This window comes from Oncorhynchus mykiss, chromosome 12 (genome assembly GCF_013265735.2).
Source record: "Oncorhynchus mykiss isolate Arlee chromosome 12, USDA_OmykA_1.1, whole genome shotgun sequence".
Lineage (NCBI taxonomy): Eukaryota > Metazoa > Chordata > Actinopteri > Salmoniformes > Salmonidae > Oncorhynchus > Oncorhynchus mykiss.
Genome location: NC_048576.1, coordinates 100,353,743 through 100,381,046, shown reverse-complemented (window position 1 = coordinate 100,381,046; position 27,304 = coordinate 100,353,743). Strand labels below are relative to the sequence as shown.

The 27,304-nt window shown below is 46.2% G+C and overlaps 2 protein-coding genes across 2 annotated transcripts in view; one reads left to right on the top strand and one right to left on the bottom strand.

Moving 5' to 3' along the window:
* Positions 1-24,043, bottom strand: part of LOC110512779 (4-aminobutyrate aminotransferase, mitochondrial-like) — a 64,820-nt gene extending 40,777 nt beyond the window's left edge. The window contains exons 1-5 of the mRNA XM_036939609.1: positions 23,875-24,043; positions 9,299-9,430; positions 7,899-7,996; positions 5,510-5,539; positions 4,692-4,809 (exon numbers count right to left, since the gene is read on the bottom strand). Of these exons, the coding sequence (XP_036795504.1) occupies positions 4,692-4,809; positions 5,510-5,539; positions 7,899-7,996; positions 9,299-9,368 (316 nt within the window). The 5' untranslated portion in view covers positions 9,369-9,430; positions 23,875-24,043. The remainder of the gene's footprint in view (positions 1-4,691; positions 4,810-5,509; positions 5,540-7,898; positions 7,997-9,298; positions 9,431-23,874) is intronic.
* LOC110539068 (NLR family CARD domain-containing protein 3) overlaps positions 1-27,304 on the top strand; it is a 1,005,455-nt gene that overhangs the window by 453,838 nt on the left and 524,313 nt on the right. The gene's annotated exons all lie outside the window — the stretch shown is intronic.

Sequence of the window (27,304 nt, the reverse complement as noted above, 5' to 3'; positions counted from 1 at the left end):
CAAGGATCTCTCTGTATTTTGCTTCGTTCATCTTTGTCTCGATCCTGACGAGTCTCCCAGTCCCTGCCGCTGAAAAACATCCCAACAGCATGATGCTGCCACCACCATGCTTCACCGTAGGGATGATGCCAGGTTTCCTCCAGACGTGATGCTTGGCATTCAGGCCAAAGAGTTCAATCTTGGTTTCATCAGACCAGAGAATCTGGTTTCTCATGGTCTGAAAGTCCTTTAGGTGCCTTTTGGCAAACTACAAACTGGCTGTCATGTGCCTTTTACTGAGGAGTGGCTTCCGTCTGGCTACTCTACTATAAAGGCCTGATTGGTGGAGTGCTGCAGAGATGGTTGTCCTTCTGGAAGGTTCTCCCATCTCCACAGAGGAACTCTAGAGAGGTCTGTCAAAGTGACCATCAGGTTCTTGGTCACCTCCCTCACCTCCCTCTCCTCCGATTGCTCAGTTTGGCAGGACAGCCAGCTAGGTGGTTCCAAACTTCTTCAATTTAAGAATGATCAAGGCCATTGTGATCTTGGGGAGCTTCAATGCTGCAGAAATGTTTTGGTACCCTTCCCCAGATCTGTGCCTCGACACAATCCTGTCTCGGAGCTCTACGGACAATTCCTTCGACCTCATGGCTTGGTTTTTGCTCTGACATGCACTGTCAACTGTGGGACCTTATAGGAATAGAGGAGATGTCTGTGCTAACCAATAGGAATAGAGGAGATGTGTGTGCTAACCAATAGGAATAGAGGAGATGTCTGTACTAACCAATAGGAATAGAGGAGATCTGTGTGTACTAACCAATAGGGATGGAGGAGATCTGTGTGTACTAACCAATAGGGATGGAGGAGATCTGTGTGTACTTACCAATAGGGATGGAGGAGATCTGTGTGCACTAACCAATAGGAATAGAGGAGATCTGTGTGCACTAACCAATAGGGATGGAGGAGATGTGTGTACTAACCAATAGGAACAATTCTTTCGACCTCATGGCATAGTTTTTGCTCTGACATGCACTGTCAACTGTGGGACCTCATATAGACAGGTGTGTGCCTTTCCAAATCATGTCTAATCAATTGAATTTAGCACAGGTGGACTCCAATCAAGTTGTAGAAACATCTCAAGGATGATCAATAGAAACAGGATGCACCTGAGCTCAATTTCAAGTCTCATAGCAAAGGGTCTGAATACTTATGTAAATAAGGAATCGGTTTTTCAATTTTTATACATTTTCCAACGAATCATGTTGTCATTATGGGGTATTGTGTTTGGATTGTTGAGGATTTTTATTTATTTAATCCATTTTAGAATAAGGCTGTAACGTAACAAAATGTGGAAAAAGTCAAGGGGTCTGAATACTTTACGAATGCACTGTATATACACACACTTTTAAAAAAAAAACAATAACTGCCCTATCTGTCCTAGACCTCATCATAACTAAACACATGAGGACCTCATCATAACTAAACACATGAGGACAAGGTCATCAATAACTGCCTTATCTGTCCTAGACCTCATCATGACTAAACACATGAGGACAAGGTCATCATTAACTGCCTTATCTGTCCTAGACCTCATCATGACTAAACACATGAGGACAAGGTCATCATTAACTGCCTTATCTGTCCTAGACCTCATCATAACTAAACACATGGGGACAAGGTCATCATTAACTGCCTTATCTGTCCTAGACCTCATCATGACTAAACACATGAGGACAAGGTCATCATTAACTGCCTTATCTGTCCTAGACCTCATCATGACTAAACACATGAGGACCTCATCATGACTAAACACATGAGGACAAGGTCATCATTAACTGCCTTATCTGTCCTAGACCTCATCATAACTAAACACATGAGGACCTCATCATAACTAAACACATGAGGACCTCATCATAATAAGGTCATCGTTAACTGTATAAAGGTATAGCGTGCTATGCGTACATTCTTCTTTATTTAAAGAATGAAACACTGAACAAACTAACAAAATACTAAACATAGAACAAGATCCCACAAACACCAAAGGAAAATGGCTACCTAAATATGATCCCCAATCAGAGACAACGATAAACAGCTGCCTCTGATTGGGAGCCATATCAGGCCACCATAAACATACAAACACCTAGACCTACAAAACTCTAGACATTTCAAAACACCTAGACAATACAACACCCCTGGACAATACAGAAACTAGCGTATCCACCCTAGTCACACCCTGAGCTAACCAAAATACAAAGAAAACAGAGACATCTCAGGTCAGGGCGTGCCAACTGCTGTATGTGGCCTAGCCCTAAACCACTGTAATGTAAACTAAGTCTCTCGCTTCCAGCTGCTCTCTGTGTTGCAATGTCAGGCTAATAAACACAAGGTCCTCTCAGGTACGTAGCTTTTGGTTTGCAGCGTTCTATAATGTGGTAGTATAACATAGTAACATAATAACATCATATAATATCATATAATAACATCATATATAATAATAATAATATAATATAATACAGTCATGCATGCATACACACATTTTAGGCCATGAGTAGTCCCAGGAATCAACCCCCACTATCCTGGTGTTGCAGGCGCCCCCTGCTCTACCCCCACTGAGTTACAGTGAACCGCTAACCATGAGTAGTCCCAGGAATCAACCCCCACTATCCTGGTGTTGCAGGCGCCCCCTGCTCTACCCCCACTGAGTTACAGTGAACCGCTAACCATGAGTAGTCCCAGGAATCAACCCCCACTATCCTGGTGTTGCAGGCGCCCCCTGCTCTACCCCCACTGAGTTACAGTGAACCGCTAACCATGAGTAGTCCCAGGAATCAACCCCCACTATCCTGGTGTTGCAGGCGCCCCCTGCTCTACCCCCACTGAGTTACAGTGAACCGCTAACCATGAGTAGTCCCAGGAATCAACCCCCACTATCCTGGTGTTGCAGGCGCCCCCTGCTCTACCCCCACTGAGTTACAGTGAACCGCTAACCATGAGTAGTCCCAGGAATCAACCCCCACTATCCTGGTGTTGCAGGCGCCCCCTGCTCTACCCCCACTGAGTTACAGTGAACCGCTAACCATGAGTAGTCCCAGGAATCAACCCCCACTATCCTGGTGTTGCAGGCGCCCCCTGCTCTACCCCCACTGAGTTACAGTGAACCGCTAACCATGAGTAGTCCCAGGAATCAACCCCCACTATCCTGGTGCTGCAGGCGCCCCCTGCTCTACCCACTGAGTTACAGTGAACCGCTAACCATGAGTAGTCCCAGGAATCAACCCCCACTATCCTGGTGTTGCAGGAGCCCCCTGCTCTACCCACTGAGTTACAGTGAACTACTAACCATGAGTAGTCCCAGGAATCAACCCCCACTATCCTGGTGTTGCAGGCGCCCCCTGCTCTACCCACTGAGTTACAGTGAACCGCTAACCATGAGAAAGTCTAGTTCAACACCTGCCAGGCAGAAGTGCTGTGGTGTCAAAATGGGAAAATGCTACGCTACAGATAAGTTGCTTACCTCCAGCACGCTACTCTGTCAAACTATAGAACACATGACTAGCTAGATCTTCTAGACACCAACCGATAAGGATGGAGGAGGCTTGTGTGCTAACCAATAGGAATAGAGGAGATGTGTGTGTGCTAACCAATTGGAATAGAGAGATGTGTGTGTGCTAACCAATTGGAATAGAGGAGATGTGTGTGTGCTAACCAATTGGAATAGAGGAGATGTGTGTGTGCTAACCAATTGGAATAGAGAGATGTGTGTGTGCTAACCAATTGGAATAGAGGAGATGTGTGTGTGCTAACCAATTGGAATAGAGGAGATCTGTGTGTGCTAACCAATTGGAATAGAGGAGATCTGTGTGTGCTAACCAATAGGAATAGAGGAGATGTGTGTGTGCTAACCAATTGGAATAGAGGAGATGTGTGTGTGCTAACCAATTGGAATAGAGGAGATGTGTGTGTGCTAACCAATTGGAATAGAGGAGATGTGTGTGTGCTAACCAATTGGAATAGAGGAGATCTGTGTGTGATAACCAATAGGAATAGAGGAGATGTGTCTGTGCTAACCAATAGGAATAGAGGAGATGTATGTGCTAACCAATAGGAATAACGTATATGTGTGTGCTAACCAATATGGATGGAGGAGATGTGTGTACTGACCAAAAAGGATGGAGGAGAGCTGTGTGTACTGACCAATACGGATGGAGGAGATGTGTGTACTGACCAAAAAGGATGGAGGAGAGCTGTGTGTACTGACCAATACGGATGGAGGAGATCTGTGTGTACTGACCAATACGGATGGAGGAGATCTGTGTGTACTGACCAATACGGATGGAGGAGATCTGTGTGTACTGACCAATACGGATGGAGGAGATCTGTGTGTACTGACCAATACGGATGGAGGAGATCTGTGTGTACTGACCAATACGGATGGAGGAGATCTGTGTGTACTGACCAATACGGATGGAGGAGATCTGTGTGTACTGACCAATACGGATGGAGGAGATCTGTGTGTACTGACCAATACGGATGGAGGAGATCTGTGTGTACTAACCAATAGGAATAGAGGAGATCTGTGTGTACTAACCAATAGGAATGGAGGAGATGTGTGTACTAACCAATAGGAATAGAGGAGATTGTGTACTAACCAATAGGAATAGAGGAGATCTGTGTGTACTAACCAATAGGAATAGAGGAGATTGTGTACTAACCAATAGGAATAGAGGAGATCTGTGTGTAGACGTCCAGCATGCGGTTTCCGTCCACGTCCACCAGGTAGTTTCCTCTACTCTCCTCATAGTTACAGAAGAAATGGACTGCTCCCACGTTCTGGGGGGGAGGGGGGAGGGAGAGAGCGAGAGAGAGAGAGTGAGATGGACAGAGAGTGAGATGGACAGAGAGAGAATGAGAGAGAGAGAGAGTGTGAGATGGACAGAGAGAGAGAATGAGAGAGAGAATGAGAGAGAGAGAGAGTGTGAGATGGACAGAGAGAGAGAATGAGAGAGAGAGAGAGAGAGAGAGAGATAAGGTATTCATCCAGTTAACTCAGTCTAGACACAGAGAGAGACTGTGTGTCTGCGTTGTGTGTGTCTGCGTTGTGTGTGTCTGCGTTGTGTGTGTCTGCGTTGTGTGTGTCTGCGTTGTGTGTGCCTGCGTTGTGTGTGTCTGCGTTGTGTGTGTCTGCGTTGTGTGTGTCTGCGTTGTGTGTGTGTCTGCGTTGTGTGTGTGTCTGCGTTGTGTGTGTCTGCGTTGTGTGTGTCTGCGTTGTGTGTGTCTGCGTTGTGTGTGTCTGCGTTGTGTGTGTCTGCGTTGTGTGTGTCTGCGTTGTGTGTGTCTGCGTTGTGTGTGTCTGCGTTGTGTGTGTCTGCGTTGTGTGTGTCTGCGTTGTGTGTGTCTGCGTTGTGTGTGTGTCTGCGTTGTGTGTGTCTGCGTTGTGTGTGTCTGCGTTGTGTGTGCACGCAATAATGCATTGTTTTATTCTATCATCAAAACAGCCTCACACACACACACACACTCTCTCTTGGCGTACCTGAATCTCTCCCAACTGTTTGGTCAGCTCCTGGTAGGGGAGGAGAAGGAGAGAGGGAGGAGAGAGGAGGAGAGAGGAGGGAGGGGAGGAGAGAGGAGAGGAGAGGAGGGAAGAGGGAGGGGAGGAGAGGAAGAGAGAGATGTCAGGTCAGGGTGGTTCCTCAACAGTAGGTTAATGTATCTCAAAATGGCAGTCTATTCCCTCCATAGTGCCCTACCCTATGGGCCCTGGTCTAATGCAGCCTATTCCCTCCATAGTGCCCTGGTCTAATGCAGTCTATTCCCTCCATAGTGCCCTACCCTATGGGCCCTGGTCTAATGCAGCCTATTCCCTCCTTAGTGCCCTACCCTATGGGCCCTGGTCTAATGCAGTCTATTCCCTCCATAGTGCCCTGCCCTATGGGCCCTGGTCTAATGCAGCCTATTCCCTCCTTAGTGCCCTACCCTATGGGCCCTGGTCTAATGCAGCCTATTCCCTCCATAGTGCCCTGCCCTATGGGCCCTGGTCTAATGCAGTCTATTCCCTCCATAGTGCCCTACCCTATGGGCCCTGGTCTAATGCAGTCTATTCCCTCCATAGTGCCCTGCCCTATGGGCCCTGGTCTAATGCAGCCTATTCCCTCCTTAGTGCCCTACCCTATGGGCCCTGGTCTAATGCAGCCTATTCCCTCCATAGTGCCCTACCCTATGGGCCCTGGTCTAATGCAGCCTATTCCCTCCTTAGTGCCCTACCCTATGGGCCCTGGTCTAATGCAGCCTATTCCCTCCTTAGTGCCCTACCCTATGGGCCCTGGTCTAATGCAGCCTATTCCCTCCTTAGTGCCCTACCCTATGGGCCCTGGTCTAATGCAGCCTATTCCCTCCATAGTGCCCTACCCTATGGGCCCTGGTCTAATGCAGCCTATTCCCTCCTTAGTGCCCTACCCTATGGGCCCTGGTCTAATGCAGCCTATTCCCTCCTTAGTGCCCTACCCTATGGGCCCTGGTCTAATGCAGTCTATTCCCTCCATAGTGCCCTACCCTATGGGCCCTGGTCTAATGCAGTCTATTCCCTCCATAGTGCCCTGCCCTATGGGCCCTGGTCTAATGCAGCCTATTCCCTCCTTAGTGCCCTACCCTATGGGCCCTGGTCTAATGCAGCCTATTCCCTCCATAGTGCCCTACCCTATGGGCCCTGGTCTAATGCAGCCTATTCCCTCCTTAGTGCCCTACCCTATGGGCCCTGGTCTAATGCAGCCTATTCCCTCCTTAGTGCCCTACCCTATGGGCCCTGGTCTAATGCAGCCTATTCCCTCCTTAGTGCCCTACCCTATGGGCCCTGGTCTAATGCAGCCTATTCCCTCCTTAGTGCCCTACCCTATGGGCCCTGGTCTAATGCAGCCTATTCCCTCCTTAGTGCCCTACCCTATGGGCCCTGGTCTAATGCAGCCTATTCCCTCCTTAGTGCCCTACCCTATGGGCCCTGGTCTAATGCAGCCTATTCCCTCCTTAGTGCCCTACCCTATGGGCCCTGGTCTAATGCAGCCTATTCCCTCCTTAGTGCCCTACCCTATGGGCCCTGGTCTAATGCAGCCTATTCCCTCCTTAGTGCCCTACCCTATGGGCCCTGGTCTAATGCAGCCTATTCCCTCCTTAGTGCCCTACCCTATGGGCCCTGGTCTAATGCAGCCTATTCCCTCCTTAGTGCCCTACCCTATGGGCCCTGGTCTAATGCAGCCTATTCCCTCCTTAGGGTTCTGTTTGGGACGAAGCCTGTGTGCAACACAGTCTTCAGGATGGGTGTGTACAGTCCACTGTTCCCATGGCAGGGTCACACAGAGGTCACCATTGAACATGACCCATGTCAAACAGAAGGAGCCAGACAGCTATAGTTCCTACTGGTCCATGGTGGTGTTAGTGGCGTACAGGGACTCTGTGTGGTTCAGTACCTGTTAACAGACAGCTATAGTTCCTACTGGTCCATGGTGGTGTTAGTGGCGTACAGGGACTCTGTGTGGTTCAGTACCTGTTAACAGACAGCTATAGTTCCTACTGGTCCATGGTGGTGTTAGTGGCGTACAGGGACTCTGTGTGGTTCAGTACCTGTTAACAGACAGCTATAGTTCCTACTGGTCCATGGTGCTGTTAGTGACGTACAGGGACTCTGTGTGGTTCAGTACCTGTTAACAGACAGCTATAGTTCCTACTGGTCCATGGTGGTGTTAGTGGCGTACAGGGACTCTGTGTGGTTCAGTACCTGTTAACAGACAGCTATAGTTCCTACTGGTCCATGGTGCTGTTAGTGACGTACAGGGACTCTGTGTGGTTCAGTACCTGTTAACAGACAGCTATAGTTCCTACTGGTCCATGGTGCTGTTAGTGGCGTACAGGGACTCTGTGTGGTTCAGTACCTTGGAACGGGGTCCTGGGACCTCGGTCTTCATGGACGGCCCGTCGTATTCAAACTCCATCTGAGTCTTAGCTGCTGCCTTACTCACATACCTGCAGCCTGTACACACACACACACACACACACACACACACACACACACACACACACACACACACACACACACACACACACACACACACACACACACACACACACACACACACACACACACACACACACACAGTTAAGGCAATGCTGTGTTGCTGACTTGTCCTGCAGAAGATCCTTCAGTTTAACCTTAGACAAGGACAAACCCTCCATTCATTATGTTATGCCGTATCAGCCTTAGTTCCTGTCTGTCTGGCCACAGGGCATGTAGGGTGATGTCATTAGTCTGTCTGGCCACAGGGTTATATCATTAGTCTGTCTGGCCACAGGGTGATATCATTAGTCTGTCTGGCCACAGGGTGATACCATTAGTCTGTCTGGCCACAGGGTATGTAGGGTGATACCATTAGGCTGTCTGGCCACAGGGTATGTAGGGTGATATCATTAGTCTGTCTGGCCACAGGGTATGTAGGGTGATACCATTAGTCTGTCTGGCCACAGGGTATGTAGGGTGATACCATTAGTCTGTCTGGCCACAGGGTACGTAGGGTTATATCATTAGTCTGTCTGGCCACAGGGTACGCAGGGTGATATCATTAGTCTGTCTGGCCACAGGGTACGCAGGGTGATATCATTAGTCTGTCTGGCCACAGGGTACGCAGGGTGATATCATTAGTCTGTCTGGCCACAGGGTACGCAGGGTGATATCATTAGTCTGTCTGGCCACAGGGTACGCAGGGTGATATCATTAGTCTGTCTGGCCACAGGGTACGCAGGGTGATATCATTAGTCTGTCTGGCCACAGGGTACGCAGGGTGATATCATTAGTCTGTCTGGCCACAGGGTACGCAGGGTGATATCATTAGTCTGTCTGGCCACAGGGTATGTAGGGTGATATCATTCGTCTGTCTTAACCATGTAGCTGACCTCTGTTTTATGATTGAGGAAGCTGACTCATTAAGAGACTGTTGGCTACAGGGAACAGCAGCAAGGTCAGTAGTGTGACGTTTCTACCAGTGTGTGTGTGTGTGTGTGTGTGTGTGTGTGTGTATACCAAACAGTGATATAACTGGAATAGAGCATTAGCTGATTGCATATAGATATTACCTCTAACAGACATAACCATGACCTGTACACACTACTGTTCCTACTACCTCTTATGTGTGTGTGAGCGGAGTGTGTGAGCGGAGTGTGTGAGCGGAGTGTGTGAGCGGTGTGTGTGAGCGGTGTGTGTGAGCGGAGTGTGTGAGCGGAGTGTGTGAGCGGTGTGTGTGAGGAGTGTGTGTGAGCAGAGTGTGTGAGTGGCGTGTACCTGGTGCAGTGAGCCTGAGGTTCTGCTGGAGGGAGAGGACCAGCTGCTTGCTGAGCAGAGAGGACGCCATGACTCAGAACAACAGAATGAGGCAGAGAGAGAAAGAGTCCTCAACACCTGCCTTCACGCCACCTGAAGACGAAGGGAGAAATGTCATATACAATCAGAGGACACACAGAGAGAGAGAGAGAGAGAGGACTAAGGCATAGGTACAGTTCTCAGAGCAGTGGTTTTAACTGAGAATCCATCCAACAGCACCACAACAAGTCTGACAGACAGTGTAGAGGTTAGCAGCACAGAGACAGACAGTGGAGAGGTTAGCAGCACAGAGACAGACAGTGGAGAGGTGTGTGTGTGTGTGTGTGTGTGTGTGTGTGTGTGTGTGTGTGTGTGTGTGTGTGTGTGTGTTTGTGGGGGGGTGGGGAGGCGTTATGGGTGGGGTTATGATAACTAAAAGGCATCTGAGGAAAACTGACTGGCTTCATTAATACCATAGTTGCAATATTCTGGAAACATTCCCAAAATCCTATCAGGCTTTGATCAACTGTATAAATCCCCAGGTGGTATCAACTGTATAAATCCCCAGGTTGTATTAACTGTATAAATCCCCAGGTTGTATAAACTGTATAAATCCCCAGGTTATATAAACTGTATAAATCCCCAGGTTATATAAACTGTATAAATCCCCAGGTTATATAAACTGTATAAATCCCCAGGTAGTATAAACTGTATAAATCCCCAGGTTATATAAACTGTATAAATCCCCAGGTTGTATTAACTGTATAAATCCCCAGGTTATATAAATCCTATCAGGTTATATAAACTGTATAAATCCCCAGGTTGTATAAACTGTATAAATCCCCAGGTTATATAAATCCTATCAAGTTATATAAACTGTATAAATCCCCAGGTTGTATAAACTGTATAAATCCCCAGGTTGTATAAACTGTATAAATCCCCAGGTTATATAAACTGTATAAATCCCCAGGTTATATAAATCCTATCAGGTGATATAAACTGTATAAATCCCCAGGTTATATAAACTGTATAAATCCCCAGGTTGTATAAACTGTATAAATCCCCAGGTGGTATAAACTGTATACATCCCCAGGTTGTATAAACTGTATAAATCCCCAGGTTGTATAAACTGTATAAATCCCCAGGTTGTATAAACTGTATAAATCCCCAGGTTGTATAAACTGTATAAATCCCCAGGTTGTATAAACTGTATAAATCCCCAGGTTATATAAATCCTATCAGGTTATATAAACTGTATAAATCCCTAGGTTGTATAAACTGTATAAAACCCCAGGTTATATAAATCCTATCAGGTTATATAAACTGTATAAATCCCCAGGTTGTATAAACTGTATAAATCCCCAGGTTATATAAACTGTATAAATCCCCAGGTTATATAAATCCTATCAGGTTATATAAACTGTATAAATCCCCAGGTTGTATAAACTGTATAAATCCCCAGGTGGTATAAACTGTATACATCCCCAGGTTGTATAAACTGTATAAATCCCCAGGTTGTATAAACTGTATAAATCCCCAGGTTGTATAAACTGTATAAATCCCCAGGTTATATAAACTGTATAAATCCCCAGGTTATATAAATCCTATCAGGTTACATAAACTGTATAAATCCCCAGGTTGTATAAACTGTATAAATCCCCAGGTGGTATAAACTGTATACATCCCCAGGTTGTATAAACTGTATAAATCCCCAGGTTGTATAAACTGTATAAATCCCCAGGTTGTATAAACTGTATAAATCCCCAGGTTGTATAAACTGTATAAATCCCCAGGTTGTATAAACTGTATAAAACCCCAGGTTGTATAAACTGTATAAATCCCCAGGTTGTTTAAACTGTATAAATCCCCAGGTTGTATAAACTGTATACATCCCCAGGTTGTATAAACTGTATAAATCCTATCAGGTTATATAAACTGTACAAATCCCCAGGTTGTATAAACTGTATAAATCCCGAGGTTATATAAACTGTATAAATCCCCAGGTTATATAAATCCTATCAGGTTATATAAACTGTATAAATCCCCAGGTTGTATGAACTGTATAAATCCCCAGGTGGTATAAACTGTATACATCCCCAGGTTGTATAAACTGTATAAATCCCCAGGTTGTATAAACTGTATAAATCCCCAGGTTGTATAAACTGTATAAATCCCCAGGTTGTATAAACTGTATAAATCCCCAGGTTGTATAAACTGTATAAATCCCCAGGTTGTATAAACTGTATAAATCCCCAGGTTATATAAACTGTATAAATCCTATCAGGTTATATAAACTGAATAAATCCCCATGTTGTATAAACTGTATAAATCCCCAGGTTGTATAAACTGTATAAATCCCCAGGTTATATAAATCATATCAGGTTATATAAACTGTATAAATCCCCAGGTTGTATAAACTGTATAAATCCCAGGTTATATAAATCCTATCAGGTTATATAAACTGTATAAATGCCCAGGTTGTATAAACTGTATAAATCCCCAGGTTGTATAAACTGTATAAATCCCCAGGTTATATAAATCCTATCAGGTTATATAAACTGTATAAATTCCCAGGTTATATAAACTGTATAAATCCCCAGGTTGTATAAACTGTATAAATCCCCAGGTTATATAAATCCTATCAGGTTATATAAACTGTATAAATCCCCAGGTGGTATAAACTGTATAAATCCCCAGGTGGTATAAACTGTATACATCCCCAGGTTGTATAAACTGTATAAATCCCCAGGTTGTATAAACTGTATAAATCCCCAGGTTGTATAAACTGTATAAATCCCCAGGTTGTATAAACTGTATAAATCCCCAGGTTGTATAAACTGTATAAATCCCCAGGTTGTATAAACTGTATAAATCCCCAGGTTGTATAAATCCTATCAGGTTGTATAAACTGTATAAATCCCCAGGATGTATTAACTGTATAAATCCTATCAGGTTGTATAAACTGTATAAATCCCCAGGTTGTATAAACTGTATAAATCCCCAGGTTGTATAAACTGTATAAATCCCCAGGTTATATAAACTGTATAAATCCCCAGGTTGTATTAACTGTATAAATCCCCAGGTTATATAAACTGTATAAATCCCCAGGTTGTATAAACTGTATAAATCCCCAGGTTGTATAAACTGTATAAATCCCCAGGTTGTATGAACTGTATAAATCCCCAGGTTGTTTAAACTGTATAAATCCCCAGGTTGTATAAACTGTATAAATCCCCAGGTTGTATAAACTGTATAAATCCCCAGGTTGTATAAACTGTACAAATCCCCAGGTTGTATAAACTGTATAAATCCCCAGGTTGTATAAACTGTATAAATCCCCAGGTTGTATTAACTGTATTAATCCTATCAGGTTGTATAAACTGAATAAATCCCCAGGTTGTATAAACTGTATAAATCCCCAGGTTGTATAAACTGTATAAATCCCCAGGTTGTTTAAACTGTATAAATCCCCAGGTTGTATTAACTGTATAAATCCTATCAGGTTGTATAAACTGAATAAATCCCCAGGTTGTATAAACTGTATAAATCCCCAGGTGGTATAAACTGTATAAATCCCCAGGTTGTATAAACTGTATAAATCCCCAGGTTGTATAAACTGTATAAATCCCCAGGTGGTATAAACTGTATAAATCTCCAGGTTGTATAAACTGTATAAATCCCCAGGTTGTATAAACTGTATAAATCCCCAGGTTGTATAAACTGTATAAATCCCCAGGTTGTATTAACTGTATAAATCCCCAGGTTGTATAAACTGTATAAATCCCCAGGTTGTATTAACTGTATAAATCCTATCAGGTTGTATAAACTGAATAAATCACCAGGTTGTATAAACTGTATAAATCCCCAGGTTGTGTAAACTGTATAAATCCCCAGGTTGTTTAAACTGTATAAATCCCCAGGTTGTATAAACTGTATAAATCCCCAGGTGGTATAAACTGTATAAATCCCCAGGTTGTATAAACTGTATAAATCCCCAGGTTATATAAACTGTATAAATCCCCAGGTTGTATAAACTGTATAAATCCCCAGGTGGTATAAACTGTATAAATCCCCAGGTTGTATAAACTGAATAAATCCCCAGGTTTTCTAAACTGTATAAATCCCCAGGTTGTATAAACTGTATAAATCCCCAGGTTGTATAAACTGTATAAATCCCCAGGTTGTATAAACTGTATAAATCCCCAGGTGGTATAAATCCCCAGGTGGTATTAACTGTATAAATCCCCAGGTTATATAAACTGTATAATTCCCCAGGTTGTATAAACTGTATAAATCCCCAGGTTATATAAACTGTATAAATCCCCAGGTTATATAAACTGTATAAATCCCCAGGTTGTATAAATCCCCAGGTGGAATAAACTGTATAAATCCCCAGGTTGTATAAACTGTATAAATCCCCAGGTTATATAAACTGTATAAATCCCCAGGTTATATAAACTGTATAAATCCCCAGGTTATATAAACTGTATAAATCCCCAGGTTGTATGAATCCCCAGGTTGTATAAACTGTATAAATCCCCAGGTGGTATAAACTGTATAAATCCCCAGGTGGTATTAACTGTATAAATCCCCAGGTTGTATAAACTGTATAAATCCCCAGGTTGTATAAACTGTATAAATCCCCAGGTTGTATAAACTGTATAAATCCCCAGGTTGTATAAACTGTATAAATCCCCAGGTTGTATAAACTGTATAAATCCCCAGGTTGTATAAACTGTATAAATCCCCAGGTTGTATAAACTGTATAAATCCCCAGGTTGTATTAACTGTATAAATCCCCAGGTTGTATTAACTGTATAAATCCCCAGGTTGTATAAACTGTATAAATCCCCAGGTTGTATAAACTGTATAAATCCCCAGGTTGTATAAACTGTATAAATCCCCAGGTTGTTTAAACTGTATAAATCCCCAGGTTGTATAAACTGTATAAATCCCCAGGTGGTATAAACTGTATAAATCCCCAGGTTGTATAAACTGTATAAATTTCCAGGTGGTATAAACTGTATAAATCCCCAGGTGGTATAAACTGTATAAATCCCCAGGTTTTCTAAACTATATAAATCCCCAGGTTGTATAAACTGTATAAATCCCCAGGTTGTATAAACGGTTTACATCCCCAGGTTGTATAAACTGTATAAATCCCCAGGTGGTATAAATCCCCAGGTGGTATTAACTGTATAAATCCCCAGGTTATATAAACTGTATAAATCCCCAGGTTGTATAAACTGTATAAATCCCCAGGTTATATAAACTGTATAAATCCCCAGGTTATATAAACTGTATAAATCCCCAGGTTGTATAAATCCCCAGGTGGTATAAACTGTATAAATCCCCAGGTTGTATAAACTGTATAAATCCCCAGGTTATATAAACTGTATAAATCCCCAGGTTATATAAACTGTATAAATCCCCAGGTTGTATGAATCCCCAGGTTGTATAAACTGTATAAATCCCCAGGTGGTATAAACTGTATAAATCCCCAGGTGGTATTAACTGTATAAATCCCGAGGTTGTATAAACTGTATAAATCCCCAGGTGGTATTAACTGTATAAATCCCAAGGTTGTACAAACTGTATAAATCCCCAGGTTGTATAAACTGTATAAATCCCCAGGTTGTATTAACTGTATAAATCCCCAGGTGGTATAAACTGTATAAATCCCCAGGTTATATAAACTGTATAAATCCCCAGGTGGTATAAACTGTATAAATCCCCAGGTTGTATAAACTGTATAAATCCCCAGGTTGTATAAACTGTATAAATCCCCAGGTTGTATAAACTGTATAAATCCCCAGGTTGTATAAACTGTATAAATCCCCAGGTTGTATAAACTATATAAATCCCCAGGTTGTATAAACTGTATAAATCCCCAGGTTGTATAAACTGTATAAATCCCCAGGTGTTATTAACTGTATAAATCCCCAGGTTGTATAAACTGTATAAATCCCCAGGTTGTATAAACTGTATAAATCCCCAGGTTGTATAAACTGTATAAATCCCCAGGTTGTATAAACTGTATAAATCTACGTCAACTATAATGAGGGATGGAGAGAGGCAGAGAGAGACTAACAGAGAAGCCAGTCTCCAGGTCTTTCCTCTCTCCATGTTAACAGAGAAGCCAGTCTCCAGGTCTTTACTCTCTCCATGTTAACAGAGAAGCCAGTCTCCAGGTCTTTACTCTCTCCATGTTAACAGAGAAGCTAGTCTCCAGGTCTTTCCTCTCTCCATGTTAACAGAGAAGCCAGTCTCCAGGTCTTTCCTCTCTCCATGTTAACAGAGAAGCCAGTCTCCAGGTCTTTCCTCTCTCACCTCTCCATGTTAACAGAGAAGCCAGTCTCCAGGTCTTTCCTCTCTCACCTCTCCATGTTAACAGAAAAGCCAGTCTCCAGGTCTTTCCTCTCTCCGTTATAAAACTGAACTGATCATTATTCATCAGGGGTCTCCACTTCATTCTGTCACTGAGCAGAGGGCTGACACACACACACACACACACACACACACACACACACACATTTTGGCTCGGTTCTCAGTCAGTCAGAGAGTCCAGTGTTTAGCGAGAATGGAGAATGAATGACACACAAAAGCAGAAAGACATTCATGAATGAATCTGGCTTGAACACCTGCGTCCTCTATCTGTATAACACGAGGACGTAACCTGGGTGTCGTTATAACACGAGGACATAGCCTGGGTGTCGTTATAACACGAGGACATAGCCTGGGTGTCGTTATAACACGAGGACATAGCCTGGGTGTCGTTATAACACGAGGACATAGCCTGGGTGTCGTTATAACACGAGGACATAGCCTGGGTGTCGTTATAACACGAGGACATAGCCTGGGTGTCGTTATAACACGAGGACGTAGCCTGGGTGTCGTTATAACACGAGGACGTAGCCTGGGTGTCGTTATAACATGAGGACGTAACCTGGGTGTCGTTATAACACGAGGACGTAGCCTGGGTGTCGTTATAACACGAGGACATAGCCTGGGTGTCGTTATAACACGAGGACATAGCCTGGGTGTCGTTATAACACGAGGACATAGCCTGGGTGTCGTTATAACACGAGGACGTAACCTGGGTGTCGTTATAACACGAGGACGTAGCCTGGGTGTCGTTATAACACGAGGACGTAACCTGGGTGTCGTTATAACACGAGGACGTAGCCTGGGTGTCGTTATAACACGAGGACGTAGCCTGGGTGTCGTTATAACACGAGGACGTAACCTGGGTGTCGTTATAACACGAGGACGTAGCCTGGGTGTCGTTATAACACGAGGACGTAGCCTGGGTGTCGTTATAACACGAGGACGTAACCTGGGTGTCGTTATAACACGAGGACGTAACCTGGGTGTCGTTATAACACGAGGACGTAACCTGGGTGTCGTTATAACACGAGGACCTAACCTGGGTGTCGTTATAACACGAGGACCTAACCTGGGTGTCGTTATAACACGAGGACCTAACCTGGGTGTCGTTATAACACGAGGACCTAACCTGGGTGTCGTTATAACACGAGGACGTAACCTGGGTGTCGTTATAACACGAGGACGTAACCTGGGTGTCGCTTCTAGGGGCAGCAGGTAGTCCCCCCCTACCTCTCTCCCTCTACCTCTCTCCCTCCACCCCTTTACCTCTCTAACATGGCAGATATCCTAGCTGTTAGAGCGTTTGGCCAGTAACTGAAAGATCAGTGGTTCCAATACCCCAGCAGCCAGACAAGGTGAAAAATATGCCGACGTGCCCTTGAGCAAGGCACTTCGCCCCAATTTCCTCCAGGAGTACCGTACTACTACGGTTGACCCTGTAAAACAACACGTCTCTGCACCTATCAGGTGTATAGAAACACATTCTAGGAATGACCGGGCGAGTGTAGAGAGACCACAGGCGCTCAGTGATGATGCAACAACAGACGGATACAGGTACAAATGTACGGACCGCTGCCAGAGAGTCACGACTCATAGGACTGGCTCACATCTGACAACACACAGTACCAGTCGTAACAGTCTAGCCACTCTCCCTACAGCACGACCCTACGAGACAGTGACATCCACAGTGTGTCTGGCCCACTGTTCTACATGTAACCAGGACAGAGAGAAATCCCTCTGGGAACTAACTACAGATGGAAACCCTACTCCCCATCCCCGTGTACAGACAAGCGGAATACTGAGGGACCTGTTTTCAGGACACAGATTAAACCTACTTCAATATACATCCTCCATTGAAAATGCTTCTTAGTCCAAAACTAGTGTTCATCTGTGACTGGGAAAATCCCCCCCCCCCCCCCCCCCCAAACACTGTAGGACAGGCTGACTGTAGAGGACTGAACACTGTAGGACAGGCTGTCTGTAGAGGACTGAACACTGTAGGACAGGCTGACTGTAGAGGACTGAACACTGTAGGACAGGCTGACTGTAGAGGACTGAACACTGTAGGACAGGCTGACTGTACAGGACTGAACACTGTAGGACAGGCTGACTGTAGAGGACTGAACACTGTAGGACAGGCTGTCTGTAGAGGACTGAACACTGTAGGACAGGCTGACTGTAGAGGACTGAACACTGTAGGACAGGCTGACTGTAAAGGACTGAACACTGTAGGACAGGCTGACTGTACAGGACTGGACACTGTAGGACAGGCTGACTGTACAGGACTGGACACTGTAGGACAGGCTGACTGTATAGGACTGAACACTGTAGGACAGGCTGACTGTAAAGGACAGGCTGACTGTATAGGACTGAACACTGTAGGACAGGCTGACTGTAGAGGACTGAACACTGTAGGACAGGCTGACTGTACAGGACTGAACACTGTAGGACAGGCTGACTGTATAGGACTGAACACTGTGGACTTCAGCACCAGAGACTGTCTGTCCTGTGGACTTCAGCACCAGAGACTGTCTGTCCTGTGGACTTCAGCACCAGAGACTGTCTGTCCTGTGGACTTCAGCACCAGAGACTGTCTGTCCTGTGGACTTCAGCACCAGAGACGGTCTGTCCTGTGGACTTCAGCACCAGAGACGGTCTGTCCTGTGGACTTCAGCACCAGAGACTGTCTGTCCTGTGGACTTCAGCACCAGAGAGTGTCTGTCCTGTGGACTTCAGCACCAGAGACTGTCTGTCCTGTGGACTTCAGCACCAGAGACTGTCTGTCCTGTGGACTTCAGCACCAGAGACGGTCTGTCCTGTGGACTTCAGCACCAGAGACGGTCTGTCCTGTGGACTTCAGCACCAGAGACTGTCTGTCCTGTGGACTTCAGCACCAGAGAGTGTCTGTCCTGTGGACTTCAGCACCAGAGACTGTCTGTCCTGTGGACTTCAGCACCAGAGACTGTCTGTCCTGTGGACTTCAGCACCAGAGAGTGTCTGTCCTGTGGACTTCAGCACCAGAGAGTGTCTGTCCTGTGGACTTCAGCACCAGAGACTGTCTGTCCTGTGGACTTCAGCACCAGAGACTGTCTGTCCTGTGGACTTCAGCACCAGAGAGTGTCTGTCCTGTGGACTTCAGCACCAGAGACTGTCTGTCCTGTGGATTTCAGCACCAGAGAGTGTCTGTCCTGTGGACTTCAGCACCAGAGACTGTCTGTCCTGTGGACTTCAGCACCAGAGACTGTCTGTCCTGTGGACTTCAGCACCAGAGAGTGTCTGTCCTGTGGACTTCAGCACCAGAGAGTGTCTGTCCTGTGGACTTCAGCACCAGAGACGGTCTGTCCTGTGGACTTCAGCACCAGAGAGTGTCTGTCCTGTGGACTTCAGCACCAGAGACGGTCTGTCCTGTGGACTTCAGCACCAGAGAGTGTCTGTCCTGTGGACTTCAGCACCAGAGACGGTCTGTCCTGTGGACTTCAGCACCAGAGACTGTCTGTCCTGTGGACTTCAGCACCAGAGACGGTCTGTCCTGTGGACTTCAGCACCAGAGAGTATATACTAGCTAAACAACATGACGTAACAGGAAGTACAGTAGAGGAATAATGTATCTGGCCTCTCAGAAATAGGTTAACTAGCTCAGGCTTTTCATACACCCTGCACTCTCCCTCTGTCCTGTTCTGCCTCGGTAGATCTGAATACACGTCGGGTGTATAGATGTTGCAGTACCTCCACAGGGGCCGTGCCAAAGATGATGTCATGGAACTATATTCAACTGTCACTTTTAGCGTTAGCGCTGTGCAGCCTAAAGGTCAGAGGTTAAATGATCACAACAATCAGGTAGTCAGTCAGTGTAATTCTGAGGAGGGGGGGGGGGGGGGGGGGTGGGGGGGGGGGGGACCATGTATACTGCTCTGTATCAGAGAATTCTACAGGAGTATATCAGGCCAGCTGTCTCAGAGCTGAAGACGAAGCACAGCTGGTTTACACACCAAGACAATGATCCAAAACACAATCAAGTCGACTGCTGTAACTCAAGACTGGGCTTGTGCGAGAGTTGGAATGCAAAATGATGCAAATGAGGCCACACACACACACCACACACACACACACACACACACACACACACACACACACACACACACACACACACACACACACACACACACACACACACACACACACACACACACACACACACACACACACACACACACACACACACACACACACACACACACACACACACACACACACACACACTCTGGGTTGAGGCTTGTCCTTCAAAACACACCCGTGGTGATGAGGAAAGCTGCTGTTAAAAGGTTAGTTCTCTCCAATTCGCTCAACTAGCTAAAAGACACGCCACAGGACCACACCACTCCACCCAAATCCCCTGTGGCGGTGATTAACACAACAACCACCTGTTAAGCACTTTGTGATAACTCCGGATGTAAGAAAAGGGCTTTATAAAATGAAATGTGATGGATTGGACCACAACAACAACCTGTAACTATAGGAACAGTCCTGGGAGAGACCACTGTAACTATAGGAACGGTCCTGGGAGAGGTCACTGTAACTATAGGAACGGTCCTGGGAGAGGTCACTGTAACTATAGGAACGGTCCTGGGAGAGGTCACTGTAACTATAGGAACGGTCCTGGGGGAGGTCACTATAACTATAGGAACGGTCCTGGGAGAGACCACTGTAACTATAGGAACGGTCCTGGGAGAGGTCACTGTAACTATAGGAACGGTCCTGGGAGAGGTCACTGTAACTATAGGAACGGTCCTGGGAGAGGTCACTGTAACTATAGGAACGGTCCTGGGAGAGACCACTGTAACTATAGGAACGGTCCTGGGAGAGACCACTGTAACTATAGGAACGGTCCTGGGGGAGACCACTGTAACTATAGGAACGGTCCTGGGAGAGACCACTGTAACTATAGGAACGGTCCTGGGGGAGACCACTGCAACTATAGGAACGGTCATGGGAGAGACCACTGTAACTATAGGAACGGTCCTGGGAGAGACCACTGTAACTATAGGAACGGTCCTGGGAGAGGTCACTGTAACTATAGGAACGGTCCTGGGGGAGGTCACTGTAACTATAGGAACGGTCCTGGGAGAGACCACTGTAACTATAGGAACGGTCCTGGGAGAGACCACTGTAACTATAGGAACGGTCCTGGGAGAGGTCACTGTAACTATAGGAACGGTCCTGGGAGAGACCACTGTAACTATAGGAACGGTCCTGGGAGAGACCAGTGTAACTATAGGAACGGTCCTGGGAGAGGTCACTGTAACTATAGGAACGGTCCTGGGGGAGACCACTGTAACTATAGGAACGGTCCTGGGAGAGACCACTGTAACTATAGGAACGGTCCTGGGAGAGGTCACTGTAACTATAGGAACGGTCCTGGGAGAGGTCACTGTAACTATAGGAACGGTCCTGGGAGAGGTCACTGTAACTATAGGAACGGTCCTGGGAGAGACCACTGTAACTATAGGAACGGTCCTGGGAGAGGTCACTCACTGTAACTATAGGAACGGTCCTGGGAGAGGTCACTGTAACTATAGGAACGGTCCTGGGAGAGATCACTGTAACTATAGGAACGGTCCTGGGAGAGGTCACTGTAACTATAGGAACGGTCCTGGGAGAGGTCACTGTAACTATAGGAACGGTCCTGGGAGAGGTCACTGTAACTATAGGAACGGTCCTGGGAGAGGTCACTGTAACTATAGGAACGGTCCTGGGAGAGACCACTGTAACTATAGGAACGGTCCTGGGAGAGATCACTGACACAGTAACTCTAGTGTTGTGTAATCACTGCTACAGTGGGGTGGGGGTTATTATTATGGAACACTGCAGATAGAAATACTGAACAGAGAGGTTTGACAACACACAGAGAGAGAGAGTAAGATATTTCATTGAAACTGAAGCCTGTTTACGGTATACCTCCCTTCCCCATAAAGACAGAGCTCTCAGAGTGGTGTCTACGGTGTTGTGATCATTGTCCCCCCCCCCCCCCTCCCATAAAGACAGAGCTCTCAGAGTGGTGTCTCCAGTGTTGTGATCATTGTCCCCCCCCCCCCCCCCCCCCATAAAGACAGAGCTCTCAGAGTGGTGTCTACGGTGTTGTGATCATTGTCCCCCCCCCCATAAAGACTGAGCTCTCAGAGTGGTGTCTCCGGTGTTGTGATCATTGTCCCCCCCCACCCCTCCCATTAAGACTGAGCTCTCAGAGTGGTGTCTCCGGTGTTGTGATCATTGTCCCCCCCCCCCTCCCATAAAGACAGAGCTCTCAGAGTGGTGTCTACGGTGTTGTGATCATTGTCCCCCCCCCCCCCCCCCCCAATAAAGACAGAGCTCTCAGAGTGGTGTCTCCAGTGTTGTGATCATTGTCCCCCCCCCCCCCCCCCCCCCCCCCCCCAATAAAGACAGAGCTCTCAGAGTGGTGTCTCCGGTGTTGTGATCATTGTCCCCCCCCACCCCTCCCATTAAGACTGAGCTCTCAGAGTGGTGTCTCCGGTGTTGTGATCATTGTCCCCCCCCCCCCTCCCATAAAGACAGAGCTCTCAGAGTGGTGTCTACGGTGTTGTGATCATTGCCCCCCCCCCCCAATAAAGACAGAGCTCTCAGAGTGGTGTCTACGGTGTTGTGATCATTGTCCCCCCCCCCCCCCCCCCCCCCCCCCCCCCCCCCCCCCCCCCATAAAGACAGAGCTCTCAGAGTGGTGTCTACGGTGTTGTGATCATTGCCCCCCCCAATAAAGACAGAGCTCTCAGAGTGGTGTCTACGGTGTTGTGATCATTGTCCCCCCCCCCCCCCCCCCCCCATAAAGACAGAGCTCTCAGAGTGGTGTCTCCAGTGTTGTGATCATTGTGTAACATTGACGTTACATGACTCTCTGTAAAAGGTGCTAGATCAACAGCACTGCAGGTTCAACTCAGTTCCTCCAGACCAACCCTGGGAAGTTCAGTCTACTCTATTCCTTCCCACACAGTCTGTCCCCATCTGTCTCTCTAAGGACTTGGAGAGCGCTGGTTCATTTGTAAGAGATATGGTGTGCATTTCAAATGGCACCCTATTCCCTACATAGTGCACTACTTTTGACCAGGGCCTATGAGGCTAAAGTAGTGCACTAAAATAGGGAATAGGCAAGGTGCCATTTGGGAACACATACCTGCTGTCAGAAGTTGAAGTGGTTTTGTACGGAAGCCTCCACGGAGCCAGTGATCCCACAACAACATCCCCACCCACATGGTCTAGGCTGTGACCTATAGTAACCTGACAGGTTCAAAAACATCAGAGTCCCTAATGACACCTGTTCCCTGTCTAAAGCACAACTTGTCCTATTGACATCCTTACGATGCATTGTAACCACATCATGATGCATTACACAGAGATGCCATACAAGTAGTTCTTGTTATTCATTATACGGGACTATACCTGCAAGCTCCGGACTAAGAGATAATAGGTATCTGTAAAGCTGTAAAGTAAGTGTTACCGTCTTTTGTTATGCAAATCAATCCTAGCTGCTTTTAGAACCAGAATAAACTGCCTGCCACTGGGCGCTATCAGAAGAGCACTGCGCTGTTGCACATCAACTGTGGCCTAGTGCATCACGAACCGGTTCCGACTGGATCAGTCTGGATCCCTTCCGCAGAGAACAGGCAAGAAGAATTGAGTCTGTCTGTCTGTCTGCAGCAGACTACTAAGAAGGCAGAATAAAAAGCGACACAATGCGAAATGACCATCTAATCTCTAGGCTGCATAGGACCGCAGCGCTACAGCGTAGTGACGTTATATAGACTAGTGGCCTATCTGGCGGCGCCGTTGACCTGTTCACTAGCTAGAATACCTACTACCTACTCTACTGTATTGTTTTGTATTGTATTGCTAACTAGAATATAGGCGAACGCGCGCACGTCAAGACAGAAAGTGTCCTTGCTAACTAAGTGCAGATGTGTCTTGCAAAGACGATTGAAAAGCGTCTTTATGAGCCATATAACAGCTAGCGCGGTGGGTTCGATATGTCACATGTCTGTGCGTCCTAGTGTGTGCAGAGTTATTTGGTGGTTTGTGTGTGTGTGTGTGTGTGTGTGTGAGAGAGAGAGAGAGAGCGAGAGAGCGAGAGACACAGACAGATGACAGCGCATAGGGGAACTCACCGAGGCTTCACCCGGTACCGCTGGGAGCTTGGTGTCCGCTTGGGTCGTGCGGTAAGACTGGCTGGCTGAAACACTTTGTGTAAAAACGGTGGAGACGCGCACTGGAAGGATGAACAGAAAGACTGCCTTTAAATTATCAATCAGAATCTGTCCGTTTTGCTGGGAGGAGGCGGGTCCACTGACAGGCTGACTGCGGCTCAGCCAATAGCAGAAGCCGAAGTAGTCAAAAGGAACTAATACTGGCCAATGAGCGACGTGACTTCACAGTTCAGCGGAACTCCAGACGATTCATCGAAGCGAATCACGACATCTACGTTCACGAAGTATCAGTTTGACAGAACAGTGTCAATGTAGCGGACTGGCTAAACACGATCCACTCAATGATACAACTAGGAAACGTTATATTGGACTCATACACGGATTATGTCAGAGTCTCAGAGAGCTTGCCGTATAACAACCTAGTTTAAATGACTGATAGGCATGGATAAAGACCTATGTGACCGAAATACCTTTGCTCCTAGTCAATCATTCATGACGCGTATCAACATTTTCCGAATAAGTGACTGGCTACAGTAGCCTATTGACAGCTTTTCAGATGACACCCTAGGCTTCACTCTCCCGATATCTACTGCAGCCCTCATCCCCCACCCGTTCTGACAGTCACATTCTGTTAAAGGTCCCCAAAGCACACACATCCCTGGTCGCTCGTCTTTTCAGTTCGCTGCAGCTAGCGACTGGAACGAGCTGCAACAAACACTCAAACTGAACAGTTTTTATCTCAATCTCTTAATTCAAAGACTCAATCATGGACACTCTTACAGACAGTTGTGGCTGCTTTGTGTGATGTATTGTTGTCTCTACCTTCTTGCCCTTTGTGCTGTTGGCTGTGCACAATAATGTTTGTACCTTGTTTTGTGCTGCTACCATGTTGTTGTCTGTCATGTGTTGCTGCCATGCTATGTTGTCGTATTAGGTCTCTATGCAGTGTTGTGTTGTCTCTCTTGTCGTGATGTGTGTTTTGTGATATATTTAATTTAATTTAATTTAATTTATTTTTAATCCCAGCTCCCATCCCCTGCAGGAGGCATTTTGGTAGGCCGTCATTGTAAATAAGAATGTGTTCGTAACTGACTTGCCTTGTTAAATAAAGGTTAAATAAGTACAAATACAATTCTGACTACATGGAACTCTATTCCACAGAACTACATAGAGCCATGACTACATGGAACTCTATTCCACAGTACTACAGAGTCATGACTACATGGAACTCTATTCCACAGAACTACATAGAGCCATGACTACATGGAACTCTATTCCACAGTACTACATAGAGCCATGACTACATGGAACTCTATTCCACAGTACTACATAGAGCCATGACTACATGGAACTCTATTCCACAGTACTACATAGAGCCATGACTACATGGAACTCTATTCCACAGAACTACATAGAGCCATGACTACATGGAACTCTATTCCACATCAAGTAACTGATGCAGCAGTAAAAACAGATTTAAAAAGCAGGTCAAATCAAATCAAAGTTTATTTGTCACATGGTGTAGTGGACCTTACAGTGAAATGCTTACTTACAACAGGCTCTAACCAAAAGGCTAAACCCCAGGAAGAGTAGCTGCTGCCTTGGCAGGAACTAATGGGGATCCAAAATAAACCCCAGGAAGAGTAGCTGCTGCCTTGACAGGAACTAATGGGGATCCATAATAAACCCCAGGAAGAGTAGCTGCTGCCTTGGCAGGAACTAATGGGGATCCATAATAAATACAAATACACTAGAGGAATAGACAGCCTGCAAACATCAACTATAACTTAAGACAGGAACACAGAGCTCCCTCTGCTGGTCACTCTGGGGTATGGCTTTAGTTCATTTCTGTACAGAACACACAGAGCTCCCCCTGCAGGTCACTCTGGGGCATTGCACTGGTTCATCTCTGTACAGAACACACAGAGCTCCCCCTGCGGGTCACTCTGGGGTATGGCATTAGTTCATTTCTGTGCACAACACACAGAGCTCCCCCTGCAGGTCACTCTGGGGCATGGCATTGGTTCATCTCTGTACAGAACACACAGAGCTCCCCTTGCAGGTCACTCTGGGGCATGGCATTAGTTCATTTCTGTGCACAACACACAGAGCTCCCCCTGCAGGTCACTCTGGGGCATGGCATTGGTTCATCTCTGTACAGAACACACAGAGCTCCCCTTGCAGGTCACTCTGGGGCATGGCATTAGTTCATTTCTGTACAGAACACACATAGCTCCCCCTGCGGGTCACTCTGGGGGTATTGCACTGGTTCATCTCTGTACAGAACACAAAGCTCCCCTGCAGGTCACTCTGGGGCATGGCATTGGTTCATCTCTGTACAGAACACAGAGCTCCCCCTGCGGGTCACTCTGGGGTATGGCATTAGTTCATTTCTGTGCACAACACACAGAGCTCCCCCTGCAGGTCACTCTGGGGCATGGCATTGGTTCATCTCTGTACGGAACACACAGAGCTCCCCTTGCAAGTCACTCTGGGGCATGGCATTAGTTCATTTCTGTACAGAACACACATAGCTCCCCCTGTAGGTCACTCTGGGGGTATTGCACTGGTTCATCTCTGTACAGAACACAAAGCTCCCCTGCAGGTCACTCTGGGGCATGGCATTGGTTCATCTCTGTACAGAACACACATAGCTCCCCCTGCAGGTCACTCTGGGGTATGGCATTGGTTAATCTCAGTACAGAACACACAGAGCTCCCCCTGCAGGTCACTCTGGGGTATGGCATTGGTTCATCTCTGTACAGAACACACAGAGCTCCCCCTGCAGGTCACTCTGGGGTATGGCATTGGTTCATCTCTGTACAGAACTCACAGAGCTCCCCCTGCAGGTCACTCTGGGGCATTGCACTGGTTCATTTCTAGAATCAAACACTTCCATTTCACAACAGGATGCTGACAAACGAGTCCATTTGTCTTACCAGGGTTATATTATTGGAACACCCTCCTATCTAGTGGCTCAACTAAAACCCTGCAACTTGTTTCAGTTTCTAGTTTGATTAGTCCTATGTACAGAACACACACATGGTAACAGGAAGTTATCATTCCTTTTTTTGGGGAGGGGGGGGGGGGGGGAAGGGGGGTATGATATGTATGTCTCCAACTTCCTCACTCATCAATATTCATGGTTCATTCAGGATGATCTGTAACCACGGTAACATCCACATAACCATGGTAACATCCATGTTTAGAAACATTCCATTCGTATTTATAGGATTTACAAGTTTGATGTAGTCATTGGGTGCTGTGAATATGGGCCCAAATACTTCACTGTTTAATACTTTAATACGCCAGTGGATCTGCCCCAATACTTCCTGTCCCCTAAAATAGGGCGGGGGGGGGGGACTATTTACAACAAGCGCTGTCATTTCTA